At 39.6% G+C, this 21,210-nt stretch overlaps 1 protein-coding gene across 1 annotated transcript in view; it reads left to right on the top strand.

Annotated features, from left to right (window-relative positions):
* Positions 1-21,210, top strand: part of PLA2G4A (phospholipase A2 group IVA) — a 149,830-nt gene that overhangs the window by 85,176 nt on the left and 43,444 nt on the right. The window contains exons 7-8 of the mRNA XM_028530942.2: positions 2,559-2,700; positions 17,047-17,183. Of these exons, the coding sequence (XP_028386743.1) occupies positions 2,559-2,700; positions 17,047-17,183 (279 nt within the window). The remainder of the gene's footprint in view (positions 1-2,558; positions 2,701-17,046; positions 17,184-21,210) is intronic.

Here is a 21,210-nt window from a genome sequence, read left to right as displayed (position 1 = left end):
AAGGTTATACAAAAGACATAAGTGAAACATACTTCTGTTACCATATTTATAAAGTTATTCAGCATTTAAATTTTTTCCAGATATTTGTTTCTTTTTAAAAAAATATTTGTATGATAAAATATATTCATACTTTAATAGTTATCAGGAAATAAAATAACTGCAAAATTAAATGATGAGTAGGAAGAACACCTAAACACCCTTTTAGAATAGATTTGCATATTTGGTATTGCAGGTATTGTTACTAGACATCAAGTTCATTTATAAATTCAGATCATTATATATAAGTACAGCATTTAATCCATTCATACACAATGGCAGCTGATGGGAGTCGTTTTTCAGGAGTCTTTGAATAGGCCTGCAGATGATGAGTTTAAAGACTGATTCTCTATGTGTCCAGAGGGTATTGGGTTTTAACACGGCTTTAGACACAGCTACGACACGTGGGGCAAGGGTCATGTTTCTGGCTTATTGGTGGAGAATCTGGAGTTCAGAGAAGGCATGAGTAATTTGCTCTGAATACACAGCTAGTAAGTGACAGGGTTGGGAGCTCTCAGCTTTCCACAGCAGCTTCCACACGAGCTGTCACAATTTCTGTCTTACCTGTCTGTTTTCTTACCTCTAAATGACTGTCATATGAAAGGAGATGGGACTGTCTCAAAAATTCAGAGAGCTTCCAGGAATACCTTCTATTCCCAATGGTCAGGTTCTTCTTTCCAGATACGTACTTATTGATACCTTCTAAACATCTCTGTTCATTGCTCTGTTCATAGATTTTTTTAAAAAAAATTATGCTTCTTGTGCTCAGTGTAAGACAATAATGATGATAGTAGTGTATTAAAGGAAATGTAAATCCCAGAATGAGAAGCCCTGGATTTAAAGGTGTCACTTGCTAATTATGTTCATGGTTGAAAAATTTCTAAATACTGTTTTACTCATTTGTAAAATAAGAAAAGAGTACTTTATATCTATTATGATGCTTTAATGAGATGTTCTGTCCAAAGAGCACATGTTACAGGAAACTTTTCTACATATACACCACATGTTCATGGTGGTACTCTTTGTAATAGTTAAAAATAAATTGGAAGCCATCTCAATGTTCCTGGATAAGCAAATCATGCTATATTCGTATATAAAACACACTCCACAATTAGTGAAAATGTTTGAGTCCTAGTTACATAAACAGAGATGAATCTCAAAACCAAAATGTTCAATTGGAAAAAGTAATTTGTAAAATACACACACTTAGTAGCATTTACATAAAAATTTTAAACCTGAAAAATGAAAACCTATATCTTGTTAAGGGACATAAATATATATTGTTAAATTATAAACATTTATTTCACATTCAAATTCATTGAAATAAAGAGCAAATTTATGGTAGTAGTTATCTCTGAGGGCTGGCAAAGGAAATAAATTGAGGATTCATAGGGACAATTGTGCAGGTAAGATTTCTGTTTCTTTAAGTGATTAGAAGATACCAAACTTAATATAAAATAATACATAATAATAATAGAAGAGAGGTACTCCAAAACTTTACTTTAAAATTGCTAATTCACTATCTTTCTTTTTCCTGCCTTGTTACATAATCTTCATTGTAATCAAATTTAATAACTGTGTAACCCAAAGCTTTGGTACACTATAATTTTATAACCTTATTATATGATAATACAGTTAAATGATCTTTTCAATATTTATGGTTCCTTTCCTTAAGGCAGCTATCCAGAAAATAGAATTACTAAGTCAAAGGAAATATACATTTTAATTATTTTTGGTGCCCATTGGCTAATCCCTTTTCAAAAGTTTTTTTTGCAAATTCATATTTCTAAAATAAATGTATAAGAATAACTGTTACTTTACTTTTTCCAGTGCCCAAAAATAGATATTTAAAATATTTTTAAATTATTAATTTAATAGTCTCTGTATTTGAAAAATTTGCTAGTGAATGTGAATGTTTATTCATTTACCTTTCCTCATTATTCATACTTGCTGTCTTGGGAGTTCTCTATATCTGCTCTTCGGGAAGTTGTAATGAAAATAGTTGCAGTGCTCAGATACCACTAAGAGTACATAGTTCAGAGGCATTGCCATCTTTTCTCTCATTCTGTGTCTTACCAGGAAGAAATATATTGAATGAACAGAAGTGAGCCTAAAATTTAACCCACTCTGAAGGGAAGGACTTACTTTTATGAGTGACATAGACCATATTCTATGAGAAAGGCATATAATATGTGCCAAACACACAGCAACCGTTGTCTTTTCTGAAGCGCCACTCAAAAGGGCTATTACTACCATAACGAACAATCGATGGAGGGGGCTGTTTGTTTGTCTGTTAGTTCTTTTCTAAAACATTTCATACCTCTTGTTTCCTGAGAGCATGCTTTGGAACATGCTTTGAGAGAGCCATCCTTTCGTATCTTGTTGAGGGTCCCTCTGAGGCAATGGCTTGAGGGGAGCAGTGAGCCAAATCAGTGTAGCTTCCAGGGGCTTGTGGGGGCTGGATGCGGTATATAGGAAGGCTTCTGGGGGCCGAGGCTCAGGACTCTGTGCTTTATATGCAGTTCCTCCCCGGACCTGCGCTTCAGCATGGCTCTGTGTGATCAGGAGAAAGCGTTCCGACACCAGAGGAAAGAAAACATAATGGAAAACATGAAGAAACTCCTGGGTCCGAAGGAGAGTGAAGGCTTGTGTTCCACACGCGATGTGAGTTGGAAATGTTTCCAGTGTTATCGCAATTTATTAATCATTTTATTTGTACTTGTTCTCAAATTTTACCCAAATGTAAAAACATTAAGATTGAGCATTATGTCTTCAGCCCTTTAAGATAAGGTAAGTATTTCATAAATAGAGACTCTTTGAGGAAGGCCATCACAATGCTGCCCGTATTTGGAAATAACTATCAGATGCAGTTATGAAAAGAGGTGTAGGCATACCTATGTACAAGCAAGGTGTTAATTTTGTTAGTAGGAAAAGTTTAGTGTCAGATGTAAGAGAATCATTGAAGTAATTTTACTATAGATTAAGATTAAATAACTGTGGGATTGTTATTATGGAGAAAGAAGAAAATATATAAATCTTGTTAATGATAACACAATGAACAAACATAGGTAGACACAAACAGGGGGTAAAAGAAAATGTTCCAAATTTTTAATATTTCACAGCAGAAACTTAAAAGGTATCATTCAAAATTGAGCAATTAGCTAAATATAATGACCTCCACATTTTAATGTTTTTCATAATACTAATTTTAAAGAGATCTTAAAATTAAAGTATTTTTGTGAACAAATGTTTAAGGTTCACTCTTTCCATTGTCTTCACTTTCCTTTTATTTTCTTAAATTGCAGTAAAATAAATGGCATTTATTATTCAATAACTGGTATTGTGTAATCCATCTTTTGGCTGCATATTCATTCAATACCTCTTCTTTATCTGTCTGTCTATCTATCATTTATCCACTCATCCATCCATTCATTCATTCATTACCTATTGGTTTATCTTTCTATCTGAAATCTGTAAAAATTGCTTCTGTAGTTAATATTGTGTTGCATATTTGAAAGTTGCTCAGATAGTAGGTCTTAAAAGTCCTTATCACAAGAAAAAATATTTTTAACTATGTATTCAGATGGATGTTAACTAGACTTATCATGGTGATCAGTTCACAAGATATACAAAGAGTGAATCATTATGTTGTACACTCAAAACTATTATACTGTTCTATGTGAATTATACCTCCATAAAGAATTAAAAAAATTAATTGCTATGGTCATGGGCATCAAGTGGTATGATAGAATTTCTTCTTAGTGGCATATCAGCTCATTATCTTTACTCATTTCTTTGAACTTTCTGTTAATTGAATATTTTAAATAAACAAAATTTAGTTTTAGAAAGATACTGTTTTTATTTAAAACATAAGTAAATATATATGAATATATTCCCATATATGCAAACTCAGACCAGGGATTCAAGATTATTATAAATTAAATTGTGAATTGTAGTCTAAGTACAATTGGACATGAGATGTCCAATTCTCAGGAAGGGAGCCAGAGGGGCGCCCATTCCCACCTGTGATGCAGGGATCCCAGCATGTTTCCAGGTGGGCGTAGGGCTGGAAAGCTAACCTGCTGGGGCTGACAGGGCAGCTGTTGTTATGGGAACAGATTCCGAGATTAAAATGTTGCTTATGGAGAAGTTTTCTAACAGGAAGCTGGGAGGAGAAGCAAAACCTCCATCAAAATTTCTATTAAAAAAAAAAAAGGACCAGACTTCTCTTTAATCCTACCTTACTGTCAACATACAGCTCTCTAGCTGCACTTGTGGTTGATTATGATCTCAGGTTAATTAGTCCTTGAAAACACTTCCTTCTCTGCATATTAGTCAGAAGTTTCTCGCTTTCTGGGAAATTTTATTTTTCCTGTAGTAAACCTTCCAGTGGCAATTCCACAACCTTTTTTTGGTTCCTCAAAATGAGAGGGAGTTTCTTAGCGAAGCCTTGAGACAGAGAATGGGCTATACTCCACAGCCAGAGCAGCCCCCCTTGAGTGGGACTTGCTTCCTTTACTGAGGTTCATTTAATTGGAGGTGGGGGGCATTAAATGAGGGAGAGGAACATTCAGGGTCTTCCTGGGAAAGGGGTGGAGATTTCTCAGAGGACCTCCACGGGCCATTTTGCATCCTTATGTGGGCTTGCACTTTCCGATCACGGTGGCGCGCGCGGGCTGTGTCGTTTAGTAAGCTGATGCAGTAGTGCAGTGGGTGTGTAAGGAGGCTAGGGGTTACCGTTGGATGAACACAGTCGCCATGTTGGGTCAAGCTGGTCTCTGTCTGCCAGTTTGAAGCCACAAATCCAGTGGCAGGGGTGGGGGAGCAGCCTTGCTATCTTTCTGACAGTTCCTGTCGCTTTTATCAGTTGCAGCTGATCCACCGCATGCCCTCTCTCAATAGGACCGACATGCTCCATAACCTGTGCATTTCCTTTGCCCCTTCCCTGTGAGGTCAGTGGAAGAAGTAGCCTTTCTCTCTCAAACGCAGCCCTACACTGGGTATGGATTGCAGACCCAGTTAGGAACCCCAAATGTCCTCGTCCAGCCTTCCCAGGGCCACCCCCCTCCTGCACGGTCCACCTCTATGTCTATACAAATTTTCCTATGAAAATACAAACATGTTCTAAACTCTGATATAAAGAGAAAAAAGGAACAAAAGATAGCTCCCTGGATTATACATTCCCTTCTCCTTTCTGCTCTATTTCTCCCGTCTTCACAGACAAACTTCTCTGAACTTTTCTGCACAATCTACTACTCATTCTACTCATTCCACTTCCTCCCTGTGCTCAGGCTTCTGCCCTCCATCCCACTGCAGCTGCTCAGCTGGTCGCCAGAGCTAACTAATGACTGCAAAGGATCTTCCTCTGGGCCTGTCTGACCCTGCAGCTGCAAATGGCAAATGCCTTCCTACTGTTTGAAACATCCTCTCGCCTTCACCTACCACCTCGTCTTTGTGTTCATCATGACCCTGTGGTTCCCTTTGCCAGATCGTCTTCCCCTGCATGTTATTTGAACACAAGAGTTCTTGAAAGCTCAGTCTTCGGCCACCTGTGCCCTCACTCTGCACTCTTCTCAGGAGTTACTCCTCTGTTCCGTGATGTCGCCCAGCACCTGCAGGCTAAGAACTTTCACCTGTCTACCAGCACCTTCGAACCTGTCTTCTGAGCCGCACTGTGCATACCTGTACACCTGTGTGAATTCATTCCTAGTATTCCTGACATCTCAAACTCAGTGTGTCTAAACCCGAGTGCAAAACCCTGTCTCTTCTCTGTAGTTTTATTATGCCTGTCCTCTCCCCGCTACTTCCTGTTCACAGTGGATTCGGAGGGATCTTTTTAAAAACATAAATCATCATTCTATCAAACCCAAGCTTAAAATGCTTCCACTGCCCTAGGGATTGGCCTCACAGCATCTCTCCGGGTTCATTTTTTGCCCGTTGATCCCAAATTCACTGCCCCTCCCCACTAGGTGCCTCTTAGGCCCCTGTCTCCCCAGAACCCTTGCCCAGTCGGTGCTCTTGCACAGTTTCTTCTCACAGTGTGCGCATCCCCATTGCATCTCTCTCTCCACCCGCCCCGTACTTCCGGTAACGTGGATCTCTGCAAACATCACTTCTGAGATTTTTCTCCCTCCCTCACCAGCTCCTTCCCAACTCCTGACTCCCCAGTCCCAAGTTAGTTGTCTCAGTTATATTCTCTTATGGCACTAATATGCACATTATCTTTTTAGTGTTTACCACAATCATACCTAAAAATTACATGTGTAAACTATTCATTTCATGTTGGTTCTCTCCATTAGAATGTAAGTTTCATGAGGACCAGGACAGTGTCTGTGTTATTCACCTTTATAGCCCCAGCACCCAGCCCAGCTCCCAGCAAACGGTAGATCCTCAGTAAATCTTCTGTTGTGTGAGTTAGGGCACAGGCTTAGGCAGTGGCTCGGCATTGCATGCATGGGATGAATTAGTTAAAATGAGAGATGTCAGGGACTCAAAATTGAAAGATACTAGTGTCAGGACTCAGGAGGAGATGCAGGTTGAGAAGAAGGTTTGGATGAAAAGAGCACAGTTTGAGCTGTTCAGCTAGAATTGTAGGTGGGGCATATTGTTGCAGATACCCAGTCGGCCTGTTCTTTGGTTGTCCTTCTTGAAAGAAAAGCTTTTATCACAACCCCTGGTCACTCCTTGTTTTGTGAAAAGGGATCTTCTTGGGAAAACGAAATTTGGCCTAATAGTCATGCAAATTAGGTGTGTTTTTTTTGGCAACAGGTGGAGAATGGGGTAATTGTGTTTTTCTCTAGGATGTTCTTCAAAAATATTAAATTCATGTTTTTGGAAGTTATTCTTAGAATTGAACCTTTTGTTGTAGTTTCGGTTTTGCTTTAGACTTTTTTCTCTTGGCAGAAAAAAGTCAGTTTAGATATGTTCAGCACCACCCATTCCCATAACACAAGTAACATTTTCCTATTTTTATATTACTCCTGGGCCAGGGGTGTCTTCAGCTCCCACTTGCCTTGCTCCCTGCCAGGATCTTCACTTTCTATTCAGTACTAACGACGTGGCCCCTCTAAGTTCTGGAGGGGCATGCTGTTATGACAGCTTGTTAAATAAGAACATTTCTACTCAACTTTCAGTGCAGACACTGGTCTGTCTTCTGCACAGTTTTCAACAGATAGCATCTAGTTTAAGATCTCAATTTTTCACAGAATTAATACCAATAATTCTGACATTTATATGCAACCACAGAAGACACCAAATAGCCAAAGCAATCTTGAGAAAGGAGAACAAAATTGGAGGTATCACACTCCCTAATTTCAGATTATATTGCAAGATTATAGTAATCAAAACAGTATGGTACTGGCACAAAAACCAGATGCATGGATCCATGGAACAGAATCAAAAGCCAAGAAATGAACCCATGCTTATATGGTCAATGGATCTTCTATAAAGGAAGCAAGAATATACGATGGGGAATACAGCCTCTTTTATAAATGGTGTTGGGAAAACTAGACATGCAAAAAAATGAAACTGGACTTCTTTCTTACACCGTATACAAGAATAAACTCAAAATGGATTAAAAACCTAAATGCAAGACCTGAAACCATGAAATTCCAGAAGGTAATACAGGAAGTAAAATCTTTGACATTGGTCTTAGCAATATTTTTTTGGATATGTCTCCTCTAACAAGAATAGTAAAAGCAAAACTGAACAAATGTGACTATATCACTCTAAAAAATTTGTACAGTGAAGAAAATCATCAATAAAACAAAATGGTAACTTACTAAATGGAAGAAGATATTTCCAAGTGATGTATCCAATAAGGAGTTACTATCTAAAATACATATAGAATATATACAACTCAACATCAAAGAGCCTAATTAAAAAATAGGCAGAGGACTTGTATGGACATTTTACAAAGAAGACATACAGACGGCTAACCTGCAGATGAGAAGATGCTCAATGTCACTAATCATTAGGGAAACGCAAATCAAAACCACAATGAGATATGACCACATACCTGCCAGAAATGGCTATTATCAAAAAGACAAAAAAAATGAACATCTTCATGAGGATGTGGAAAATAACATCTTGGTGAGGATGTGGGGCCAAAAATTGGTTCAGCCACTATGGAAAATAGTATGGTGGTCCCTCAAAAAATTAAAAATAAAACTACCACACAATCCATCAATTTGACTATGGGTATTTTTCTGAAGAAAATGAAAACACTAACTAGAAAAGATATGCACACTCTTATGTTCATTGGATCATCATTTACAATAGCCACGATGTGGAAGCAACTAGGTGTCCATTGATAGATGAATGAATCAAGAAGATGTGGTACATATATTCAAAGGAATATCATTCAGCCATAAAAAGGAATTAAATCTTGTCATTTGCAACATTATGGATGAACCTAGAGGGTATCTGAGAAGTAAAATAAGTGAGACAAATACTATATGGTTTCACTTATATGTGGAATCTAAAAACACATAAAAAAGAAACAGACTTATAGATATAGACAACGAACTGTTGCCAAAGGGCAGGGGGTTAGTGGGGTTGGCAAAAAAGGTGAAGGAGATTAAAAAGTACAAACTTCCAGCTGTAAAATAAGTGCCTCATGGAGATACACTGCTCAGCATAGGGAATATGGCTAATAATATCATAATAACTTTGCATGGTCAGTTACTAGACTTAACTCTGGTGGTTACTTCAGAAGGTATTGATGATACTGCAAAGATTCTCTGGCAAGTTATTATATTCAATAATTGCCATTTTGTACAATAGGTAATGACCTAGATGCACAACTAAGCAGTCTAAAGCCTAACCAGTTTTAATATTGGGATAATCACTGGAATTGGCTCATTTAATCATTTAAAGAAATCAGTCCTACTTTTTTGTTGTCTTTTTACACGTAGGGTTGGCTCTTGAATGTTAAACTCAGCTTCTCCACCTTTTATAAGTTGGTGAGACGTGAGGGGTGTGACTCTAGCTTTTGGCCACCTCCTTGAAGGTGTTATGTTCTGTGATTTGGAATGTGGGGTCATTGGTACTTTGGAAAGTTGACTGTCAGCAAAATCACAGGGAAAAAGGGGTTCCGTTTTTACACTTGGGCCAGGTTTTTCTCCAAACTGGCAAGAACATAGATGATTTGGGCACATCAGAAAGAGGATCTAGAGGTCAATTTCAGTAATTTGGAGTTTGTGACAACTTCATTCTTTATGTGCCTGATCTTATTAATGAGAAGAGAAAAATAATTTATAAGGGATAATTACAATAACAAAAAACTGACAAACACTTAAAAGCTCAAGCGATTCTCACCGGCTATCTATGATACTAAGGAGAAAATTCTGTTTCTCAACTTGTTTCGACTCACAGTCCCCTTTCATAATAATGAATAAAATGATAAATTCTCTTAGAAATTAAACAAATTATTTAACAATTTGACTAGGTATATTAAAAAATAAAGTAAGTAAAGTATTTTAGGTCAATATTTTACTGAATACTTTATTTTTAAAAATTTTATTTATTTTTAGAGATGGGGAAGGGAGGGAGAAAGAGAGGGAGAGAAACATTAATGTGTGGTTGACTCTCACATACCCCCTACTGGGGACCCTGCCAGCAACCCAGGCATATGCCCTCACAGGGTATCTAATTGGCAACCCTTTGGCTCACAGGCTGACACCAAATCCACTGAGCCACACCAGCCAGGGCTGAATAATTTATTATGAAATATATTGTATATAATATCATTACAATTATTTATTGAGAATCATGTTTTTCCTACTTTACAAGTAAAAAGTTTTTGTTAAATGAATAATTTACCAGGAAAAATTTTTTCATAAGTTTTCAGCATTATTTTTAAGACTAGCTAGTTGAAGCTATAGAGATGGTTATATAGTTTTCTCTTGCCTGTTTAAAACATTAAATGGGGCGTGGCTAACTTAACGAGTCAGCTTGGAGAGTGATTTTTAGATGAGATTAACATTCGAATCATTGAACTTCGAATAAATAGATTGTCATCCGTAATGGGGGTGGGTCCCCTCCAATCAACTGAAGTCCTGAATAGAACTGAAAGATCAGCCTCCCTGAGCAAGAGGGATTTCTCCAGCAGAATGCTTTGCAACTTTGCACCATCGTTTCCCCCAGGTCTCTGCCTGCTGGCCGTCACACTGGCAGTGCGTTATTGACTTAACCATGGGTGGCCGAGTCACCATGTGACTGAGCTGACCGCCATGAGCAGGGCGTTATTTGAGCCACCAAGCCAGAAAGTTGCATGTGCGCCGATTCACTCCATCATCAAATGGAAGTGATGTATATGAGATTGGGCTGAACACGTCCTGGAGATATAAGTAAGTGACGTGAGCAAGTGCCTAAGTGCCCATGCTGCTCACTGCTGTTCTGGTCCCTTCTTCCTTCCTGTCTGCACTCATAGCCTCATGGGAGAGATCCCTGTGATCAGGTGACAGAGGAGCAAAACCTCGAGCCTTGTTTACAGCTAGTTCTGCACAATATTCAGGCTCCATGTGAAAGTGGATGGCTGTAGGGCTCTCCTTTTCTGGGACATCCTTGAAGGGCAATGGGGAAAGGAAATACCACTGGGGCGGGGGAGCAATGCAGAAGTTCAAGAAGTACGCCTGGTTTTGCCTTTTGCTTGAATGGAGACAAAAGATGCAATTACATACAGATTCCTGGTCTGTGGCCCGTGGCTTGACTGTATGTTTAGGGACTTTGAAGACACACAATTACAAAATTCATGACAAAGAAGCTTCTCTGAATGGATGAGAAATGTGAGGATATTTGTGTCCTTTGTCAATGCTCACCGAAGGGTGGCCTCAGCCGAGAAGGATTTGAACCATCAAGTGGATAGCATGACCCCTGTCCTTGACTAAAAGGGCCATGGAAATAGTGGCCACGTGGCCAGGATGGAGGTGATGTCTGGACTCAGCGACACAGACTTCCGTTCACCATGGCTGATCTGGCTACAGCTGCTGTGAGAGCTCCGTGTGCCCGCGGCAGAGATCGGCACCGAACAGCCCGTATGGCACCATTCCCCAGGGTGATCAGCCAGCTACCTGGTGACATTGATTACATTGGGCCAGTTGCATCATGGAAGGGGCAGTGTTCTGTTTTTATCTGAATAGACACTTATTTTGGATACGGATTTGCCTTCCCTGCACTCAAAGCTTCTGCCCAAACTACCATCTGTGGACTTACAACATGCCTTGTACGTTGCCATGATATTTCCACCCAGCATTGCTTCTGATCGAGGAACTAACCTCAAAGCCAACAAAGTATGGCCGTGGGTCCCTGTGATGGAATTCGCCTGTCTGCTTATGTTTTTTTCGCCATCCTGAGGAAACTGGCTTGATGGAACAGTACAATGGCCTTTTGTAGGCTCCTGGGTCTGGAGCCCACTGGCCCATACTGCAGCTTTGAACTTGTCATTCTTTATAAGCATATGAGCCCTAATACAGGAGCCAATGAGGAAAAAAAAAGTCTTTATATAATTGTCAGACCTTAAAAATGTATGCAAATGTAAAAAAAAATCTTTGAGCTCTTTAAAATTTTCTTTTGCAAGGGAGGAAATTAATAATATCCGTCAGCTCATGCATCAAAATAATTTAATCAGAACCAGAAGGTTTTTGGTAAATGAAAATTCATTTCTTGTAATCATGTGAGAGAAGTATGAGAAATATTCATTGATATCATTTATACATAAATAGTGTTGCTGTTGGGTCTAAATATAACCTAAAAACTCTCAACAGCATTATTTTTTGAGTTAGATTTAGAGCCAGGGCTCACAGCTGCACCTTATAACTTCCCAGTTGCGTTTTGAAAGTTATCTCTGAATGAACAAGACTATTGAAATGTTTAAAATTAGGTGTCATTTATTGCATAAATTTGTCCTGATACCATCTGACAAACTGAGACTGAGTAATCTTTACTCAGTTCCTGAACAATGAGAAAAGGAAAGAGTATAAGTTGCGGTATCACTTCACATCCTGGTTCTGCTACTTATTTCAGCTATCCATGTGGGCCAGGTATTGTATGTGCACTGAATATGCCTTCCTCTGAAAAACAGAAACAATATGATCCTCTTGTGAGGGCTGTGAGGGCTAAATGAAATAAATTGAGTAAAAGAGCACATTGTAACTGTGACCTGTGTGGCTCAGTTGGTTGGGCATCATCCCAGAAAGAAAAAGTTCACTGGTTTGATTCCTGGTCAGGGCATGTGCCTGGGGTGCGGGTTTGGTCCCCGGGCCAGGCATGTACAGGAGGCAGCCAACCAATATTTCTCTCTCACATTGATGTTTCTCTCTCTCTCTCTCAAAAAATAACAATACAAATAAATTAAGAAGAGCCCACGCTAGTGCCAGGCACCACACAGTATTTTCTAGAGAAGTCTAATTTCCCTTTCTTTTTGATAGTTAATAAAAACTATAATTTTTTAGTTCTACACCTCATTTTCTCTATGAGTTATAGAATTGAGAATGTTACCCGTAGCCAAAAGCTTCAAATGCATTGTTAATTCCACCCATTGTTTTTACGTATAAATAAGCTGAGTGCAGGGAGGATTGTCTGTGCCTCAGGTCACGAGGTTAGTTGTAGAGAAAGCAGTGGGAGCCAGAGGGGAGCCAGAGATTTCAAAGCTTGGGAGCCTGCCAGACCCAACTTTGAATCTACAGGAGACCTCTTCATGGCTTTGCCACAATAGAGAAATTAACTCTTTTGTGTTGTAATTACCTGTTTCTTTTAAATGGAGGTAATATTTATTCCATACTGTCCTGAAAATTAAATGATATGATGCATAGAAACAGACTAACTCGTGTTCAATAAAGGTGGTAATTATATTCTTAGAAATCATTCAATTATTCGATTATTCTATTTTTATGTGTAAATATCCAACATTTTCTCTTACCTGACAGTGACCTGAAATATTTGACTTAAAAATCTTACCTGAAAGCCCTCTCTAAGAATTACTGCAAAGCAATAGTGAAAACAATGGGTTAGATAACATGTAAATTCCTGTCAAATCCCTGTCTGTTTCCAGAAATTTTCTGACACCATGAAATAAGATCCATAATTTTGTGTTGGGCTACCGCCATGCGAAGAACATCTGGGAGCTGTTTTCTTGGGAACAGAGGAGGCCTTACGTTCAATCTTCCAACTCTTCTCATTAAACCTCCCTCTGTGCTGTGTGTTGAAATGAACAGCGTGATCTGTTACTAAATTTTTTCTTCCAAATGACCTGATTTTATCGGTCATTTTCAATGATGCAGTGTTATAAGGAACCAAATCAATGGGTTCAAATGCCCCTAAATTTTTTTTAAGATTTTTTTTAAAGATTTTATTTATTTATTTTTTAGAGAGGGAAGGGAGGGAGGAAGAGGGAGAGAGAGAAACATCAATATGCGGTTGCTGGGGGTCATGGCCTGCAACCCAGGCATGTACCCTGACTGGGAATCGAACCTGCGACACTTTGGTTCACAGCCTGAGCTCAATCCACTGAGCTATGCCAGCCAGAGCTAAATTATTTTTAATATAAACAATCTTCTTCTTCCTACAATATCAACCTTGACTTTTTCCCCTTTAAAGCCCTTCAAAATCTTATTTTTTCCCATCTCTCTAGTATACTCCTGCTACCAGTATTTTGGTCCTCAAATCACATACCCTTTCCTGCTTAGGCCTGCCCTAGACTGCCTTTAAGCGCAATACTTGGCACATGGCAAAGATAAACATTTGCTATATTATTACTGCTACTATTATTATGATACTGTTTATAAATGTAAGTCTTCTTTCCAGGCAAATTCCTCCTGCTTGTTCTAACCTCTTATTTGGCTTCTTTATACTCACTCTTGTGATTAACATTCCAGACAAGGTTTTAGGAACTTAAATATATTTTACTTTACTTACAATTTTAAAATCCGTGTTCTGAGGACATTCTGTTCGCCTACATACACACAGGTTCAAAGCCGTTTAAGTGATCCATTGAACCGAACTGGTGGAATGTGTTTTCATGCATGAGGTCCCCAATTCACATCTCATTGGACAGCCAGGGTCTTTCCGTTTGAGGCCACTCAGTTCTGGGGAGGAGCCCTGGGTTAGGGCGTCAGTTCTGGGTGCTCTGCCCTGTCGCTGTTCTACTCCACAGATTCCTTTGCCATTTATAAGAGTTCCATAGTTTTTTTGGTCCTTCTAGTTCTAAAGCAATGAGTCCATGACTATTTGTATTTATCACGTTGGTAAGTGAACACCCCAGGGTCTGGGTCCAAGTGCTTGGAATACAATACATTTGTGTTGTGTATCCTGCATCTCTGAGGTCGAGGATGATATTTCTCCGTTAGCCTAGTTTTGTGGTCTGGTACCGTCTCCTGGGTAATGACGGCATCCTCTGCTATGAGGAGAAGTAGGGACCCTACCCATCTGACCACGCTCCTTCCTCATTTCCCCCTAGCATCGGACCTGGTCACCAGACGTTAAAGGTTCTCCATATTCATCAGGGTACCTTGATTCTATGAATCTGTTTATAAGCTTAGCTCTCCTGGTAGAAGGGAGGAGGGATCATTGCATCCCATTCACACCTCCGAAGAAAACTTAGAAATGGGATTCTTAGAGATAGGATGGAACTGTTCAATGTACCCAAGCTCGTCTACGCACGCATGCACACTCTGTGATCCGTATGTTTATTCTTAAAATCAGATTTTTGTCACTAAAATAGAAAATAAAATCTGATAGCAGTGTGAACATGTTGAGAGAACTCGAATGTGATGCTCCAGCCATAGCATCCTGTCCTGGTTCAGCTTCTGCCTCCCGACCACGTGTATCTGTTTGCTCATCTCTTACGGAGCTTTGGGCTGCTTTGGAATCTAGTGTCTTTTGCTCCATTAATCACTGCCTTCCATCTATAATTTTTGTCTCAATAATTATTATTATTGGAAAACAATGTCGAACCAAATGCACCCCCTCTCCTCAGCAATGTGACCGTACCTCTGCATCAGCCTCTGACTGTCCAGCAAATATTTCCCTCCATCTGCTCCGTGGTTCCTGGTCCCTTCCTGTCTCCCCGCTGCCTTGTCCTCAGCAGGCTCAAGGTTTTTCCTGCTGTTGGACTGCACTCATCACGTCCCTGATGTCCTAGGGCAGTGTCTATTCAACTTTTTGGTCTCAGACTTTACACCCTTAAAAAATGTCAGACACTTCTGCCCTGGCTGGTATAGCTCAGTGGATTGAGCGTGGGCCTGTGAACCAAAAGGTCACCGGTTCGATTCTCAGTCAGGGCACATGCCTGGGTTGCAGGCCAGGTCCCCAGTGGGGGCATGTGAGAAGCAACCACACCTTGATTTCTCTTCCTCTCTTTCCCCATTTCCTTCCCCTCTCTCTAAAAATAAATAAAATCTTAAAAAATATATCAAAGACTTCTAAGAGATTGTGTTTATGTGGGTTATATCTATGAATATTTACTCTATTAGAAAGGAAAACAGGAAATTTGTTAAAATATGTGTTCATTTATTTTAAATCAGTCAATTTCATTTTACCATAAATAACATTTTTATGAAATTAACAGTATTCTCCAAAGCAAAAATAAAGTGCGAAGAGCAGTTTTACATTTTTACAAGTATCTTCATTGTTCGACTTCACAGGAGACCACTGGATTCTCACATTTGCTTTTGAATTCAGTCTGTTGCTATATCACACACATCATGTAGTGTCTGAGAACACTCCATTGCACACTCATGAAAGCATGAGAATGAGAAAAGGCGAATAACATTTTAGTGTTATTCTGAAGATAGTTTGACTATGTGGACCCCCTGAAAGCTACGCACATTGAGAACTGGAGCCTTAGGGTAGGGAAAAATAACCACCTCTCTAAAGTAATCGTGGGTTGAGGCCACAAAGAAAATGACAATCTCTTCCTCTTCAAACAAACACTCTTGTGTTATAGGCATGCCACAGACAGCCCGTGTTTCTCCATTTTACTGTAAAAACCCTTTGTTGTCTCATGTTACTCTTATTTGCCAGAACAGCCTCCTTCCCGGTCCTCCCTGTTGAATAGGTGTGCATTAAAAGTTAGGTTCAGGTTTGCCCCATGTCTGTGAAGCTTTCTCCACCTGAGCCTGGATACAGGAGCCTGGGGTTCGACTCCTGGCTTTGCTAATTGGCTGCATGACCCTGAACAGGTTTCTAGGGTCTTGGTTTCAAGTGCTTTGGTTTCCTCATCTCTAAACGAGAAACTTCATAGGAATTTTGTGAAGATCAAAGACAATTTCTGTAAAACACTAAGAATAGTTTCTATTAGATATTAAGAGCTTAACAAATGTCCTTTATCCCTGTTTTTTATTGTTGTCATAATTTTACATATCCACCTCACCCAAATACAGTGTATTTCCCAGGTCCACCCATGAAACATAGAGACCACTTACTCAGATTTATTGGGTGAATTCAAGAATAGAGTAATAAACTTTGTAGGTATGGTTAAGTTTATTAAATTATGTTTTCTGGCTTAAGTAATAGCATATATTTTGAAATAAGCCAAGCATAAAGGAGTGTAAGAATTCTGAGCCAAGAAGGAAAGATGCTCCCCCAACTCCAGACCCCCAGCTAATGCATCTTATCGAAGTGATTGTGTCCTTTCAGAATGTCCATCCGCAAAATGAGCAACTATTTGTTTGCTCGCCTTACAGGATTGTTGAGAGGATCAAATTAAAAATGTGCACCCAAAAGCAAGCCAAAAACACCAAAGGGTGGGGCACATATAGAGAATTTTTGTTGTTGTTATTATCAAATAGAGCTGGTTGGTCATTTTAATAATACCTGCTCTCTAAGAGACGTCAATTCTTTATTTTAGTATAGGAAACATTACTGTCTTACAAAAATTAGAGATTGTCAGGGTATAAGTGAACTTATTTCTTTATTTCCAAGTGTGGAACATACAACGTAAACATTGAAACTCAAAGGAAATGCATTTCGTGACCTTACTTTGCACGTGATCTCTGTGTTTCGTCTCTCCAGGTGCCTGTGGTGGCCATCCTGGGCTCAGGTGGGGGTTTCCGAGCCATGGTGGGATTCTCCGGAGTGATGAAGGCTCTGTACGAATCGGGAATTTTAGACTGTACTACCTACGTTGCCGGCCTTTCTGGCTCCACGTGGTTGGTATACATTTTAACTCTTAGTTTCATCATCCTCAGTGTTTAGCCTTAATCTACCTGAAACATTAGGGGGAAAAAAAAGAGTGTTTAGAAAAGTGATGAACACTAACTGCGAATTATTGAAGTGGTCCAGCTTGATGCAGTAATTTGCTTCTGAACCTTGTTTTTTAAGGCAAATTCATACCTAATGATGACCCTTGTCACAAATCCATTCCCTTTGAGCCTGTTTGCAACTTAAAATGTAGTGAAACATAAAATTAAAAATATGTAAATTGAAATAATTCCATGTAAATAGCACAGAAGTGGAATAACCCACTTCACCCGTAATTAATTTAATCTTCCTATAGTTTGCTGAATTGTACTCTTTCTGTGATTATGTCTGGGTCTACATGATTCATGAGATATTCATTTCTTCTTTAGGGCTAATAAACTGAAATACAAGATACCTTAATACACAACAGAAGGAAAATAACTTTTGAATGCAGAAATACAATAAATATTACTGATCTGTATATGAAATTAATCCTTTAAATGCATTTAAGCTCAGCTAAACTTGGCTGGAGAGTAAAAACATATTTATATATGATATTTGTACATTGTAGATTTGCCTTTTCCAAACACAAACATTTTCAAAGGAGCAACTGCACACATTTTGGCTTGCCTACCACAGCTAAGCACATTGAACATCTACTAGTCCTTGCTTAGACATGTTAAACCAAGGTGTCCCCTTATGACTTGGACTTACAAGGCCTTCTAGTCACTCAGCCATAGGCAGGCTAATCTATCATAATATGTCTATTACATATGTCTAAAATTTTAAAATTTCAGTGCCTTTTCAGCCTGTGACATGGATATTAGCTTCTTTTCATGTTTCAAGAAAATTTGACCCAGAAGCCAAAGGATTTACCCAAGATTACTAGCAGAGGCAGAATATAAATTCAGGCTTTTGATTCCCTATTCTAGGATTCTTTCAACTCAACCATAACCTTCTCTTGGATGCTATTTATTCTATACAGAGGTTCATATTTAAAGAATCTATAGTGTCTTAAACATTTTGGACCAGACTCTTTAGCTAAAAACAAAAACCCAGGACCATGGTCACCACGTTCTTGGTATGTACCCTTCAAATAATTTATCTGACTGGGAGGAATGATGTAACCCACCATCCTTTTCCTTGAAGGAAAAAGCAGGCACCTGCCTGTTTAATGAGTCATGTGATGAAAACACTTGGACCCTTAAATTAATTCGCCCACTCGAGTGTTTTATTCTTACTCCTCGGGTGGTTTTCATCCTGTGTATTCACTGTGTGTTAGGTCCCTGTGGTCCCTCGCTGGCTAAAACATGGCAAGATGCTTACTTTCCAAAATTCACGTAGTAAAGAAAGACCGGACCTTGTGTGCTGGTCTGGGGGTGTCCTAGTGTGTGTTTGGGCTTCATTAGAGTTGTGGGCATTGCTTTGGTTGTAGATTCGGGGCAGCATCTTACACTCTCCTGTCAGGGTTGTGAAAACAGGTCCTGCGAAAGGTCATTAAGAGAACTTTAAGTGTTATAGGCTGATCATTTAAATATTACATGCCACGTGTACGTGTATATAAAAACTTCTGCTCTATCCCTCAATGTCTAATTTGCTCTAAGATTACTCTTATTTATTCCATTTCCTTAAAAACCGTTCACTCCTAAAATCTTCACACATCAATTTTCACAGAGAGGCCACCTAATTTCCAACTTGAATGATGGTTTTGAAGTGTATTCCCCTCAGTTTGGGGGCATTCAGGGAGAGTGAGGGTGGGGGTTGAGACCATTCACACACTGACTTATCCCTCCGTCGAGTCCCCTAGTGTGCCTGTGGGTGTTGATTGCACCACGTCCCATTGCTGGCTCCTCCCCATCGTCTGTACTCCTTCCACTGCTTTTCTCCTTAATGGAAGCTTCCTCTGGGGCCTGCCTTCTGTCCCATGGTAGCTACATGCCCTCCCTTGGTCCTTGCAGCACCTTCTACCATTTCAGTTATTGCCACCAATAATTGAATTCATGAAACTTGAGAACATTCCAGAAGTTAATGGACCAAAAAAAAAAAAAAAAAAAGAATGATAACCTTAATGGACAATGTAAAGTCGCTGTCAGATAACAGAATCAAACTAAAGATGAGTCCCAGAGATTAAGGGTGAAGCGTGCGTCAAGCGTAGTGGGTATTTTGATAGAGTACAGATCCATGAGAAGTTTAGCTTAGAACTGGGTTTGGAGGTCTTTAGTGGTTTTAGCAAGAACCACGAGATGTAGTAAACAAGGGCCACATTTGATCATGAAATTTCAAATAAGCAGCAAATAGAAGATGAAAGGAAGAAAGGTGGGCACATGAATACATTATTTCAAGGGCAATATGGGACCAGGCAAGGGTTTTTGTTTTGTTTTCAGGATACAAGAGATTTGAGCACTTTCCTAAAAGTCTGAGGTGAAGGGAACAGTGTAGAGGGATAGATGGATCGTGGGCGGAAAGAGATTCCGGCGGGCGGAGGCAGGACAGGAGAAGAGAAAAAGCAGTCACGCTGTTAACCGTGGAGGGAAGATCCACTTCCTGAGAGGGAAGAAAAGGTGGTCGGGGTGACTCATGGTAAAAATTCTCTTGAAGAGTATGAGCGAGGAGGTAAAAAGTTCAGAGGAAGGAATTCGAAAAGACTTAGAAAAACAAATTACACCCCATGTGTGCGAGTTTATATTGTGCTGATACATGAGCATGACTCGGCCCTGATGAGGTCATATGAAGTGTCTGGAGCAGCTCTGGACCCCCCCAAAAGTTTTCTGGGATCACAAAAGAGAATCTTATGTAGGACAAAAGCTTCCCTTGTAATTGTAACTGCTACTACCTTTACGATAAGTGTTCCTGAAATTGTTTTTGGATGATACTGGTTATTCGTTAAACACACAGATTCGCCAACCGGAGAGCTGACCTGAGTGGGCTAAGAGAATCATGGCAGGAACCCTGGGTTCTCTTGCTCAGCTCCCCTCTGCCCTCAGTGCAGCCGTCCACGCGTGGCATCCTAAGAGGCTGCTGGACGTGGCCTGCCCTGTGTGCATGGTAACGGCATCTAAAGAGAGATGGGCGCAGCTCTGCCTGTCTAGACGGTGGAGCCCAATTCATTACACTGACCACCATGGAATTTAAGAATGAGAACTTCCAGCTCGACAGTCAGAAGAATTCCTGGCATATTGAAAAACGAAACAACTTTAACAGAAGTTGTCATGTAAGAGGCAACAGGCTAAAAGATCAAAATGTCTGTTAGAGAAAAATATGTTCTTTGAGGGGAGGACTATTCTTGTCTCGCTCTCCAATGAATCTCCCCCACTTATTGCGTGTTTGATGACTCAATGATGACCTGCATACAGAACTCCATTTGGGGGGAAACAGTTCATCCAGGGGTTTCTTTAAGGTTTCAGGATAATTGCTTCACACATGTCGAAAGTCTTCTCGAGTCATTTCAAATATTAGTTGCCTTTTTAAAGCATGCAAGTTCAAAAGGTTTACCCCGGAAGATTCTGATTTGGCAAGTTCTCGGGCAGGGAGGCAGGCACTGATATTTTAAATCATTGACTCTGTGATTTGGAGACAGAGAATGAACTGAGAATTTCTTTTCTCCGGCATAGATTAGCTTTTAAAATTTTGCACTTAACCTAAAATGTGTTCATATGGAGAGTACAAGGTGTCCCTTCATATAAACTATGTTGAAAAGTTAGAAACAAATATTTTCAGATGGAAAGCCCTGGCTGGCACAGCTCAGGCTCAGTAGATTGAGCGCGGGCTGCTAACCAAAGCATCACAGGTTCAATTCCCAGTCAGGGCACATGCCTGGTTTGCAGGCCACAGCCCCCAGCAACCGCACATTGATGTTTCTCTCTCTTTCTCCCTCCCTTCCCTCTCTAAAAACAAATAAATAAAATCTTAAAAAATATTTTCAGATGGAGAGATAAGTAGAGGACCCTTTCATTTATTAACAGTTCATAGAGGCCCTGATATGTCTAAGACACTTAG

Source organism: Phyllostomus discolor, chromosome 14, assembly GCF_004126475.2.
Source record: "Phyllostomus discolor isolate MPI-MPIP mPhyDis1 chromosome 14, mPhyDis1.pri.v3, whole genome shotgun sequence".
NCBI classification, from domain to species: domain Eukaryota; kingdom Metazoa; phylum Chordata; class Mammalia; order Chiroptera; family Phyllostomidae; genus Phyllostomus; species Phyllostomus discolor.
The sequence above is the reverse complement of the archived record's forward strand: the minus strand, read 5'-3'. Positions and strand labels throughout refer to the sequence as shown.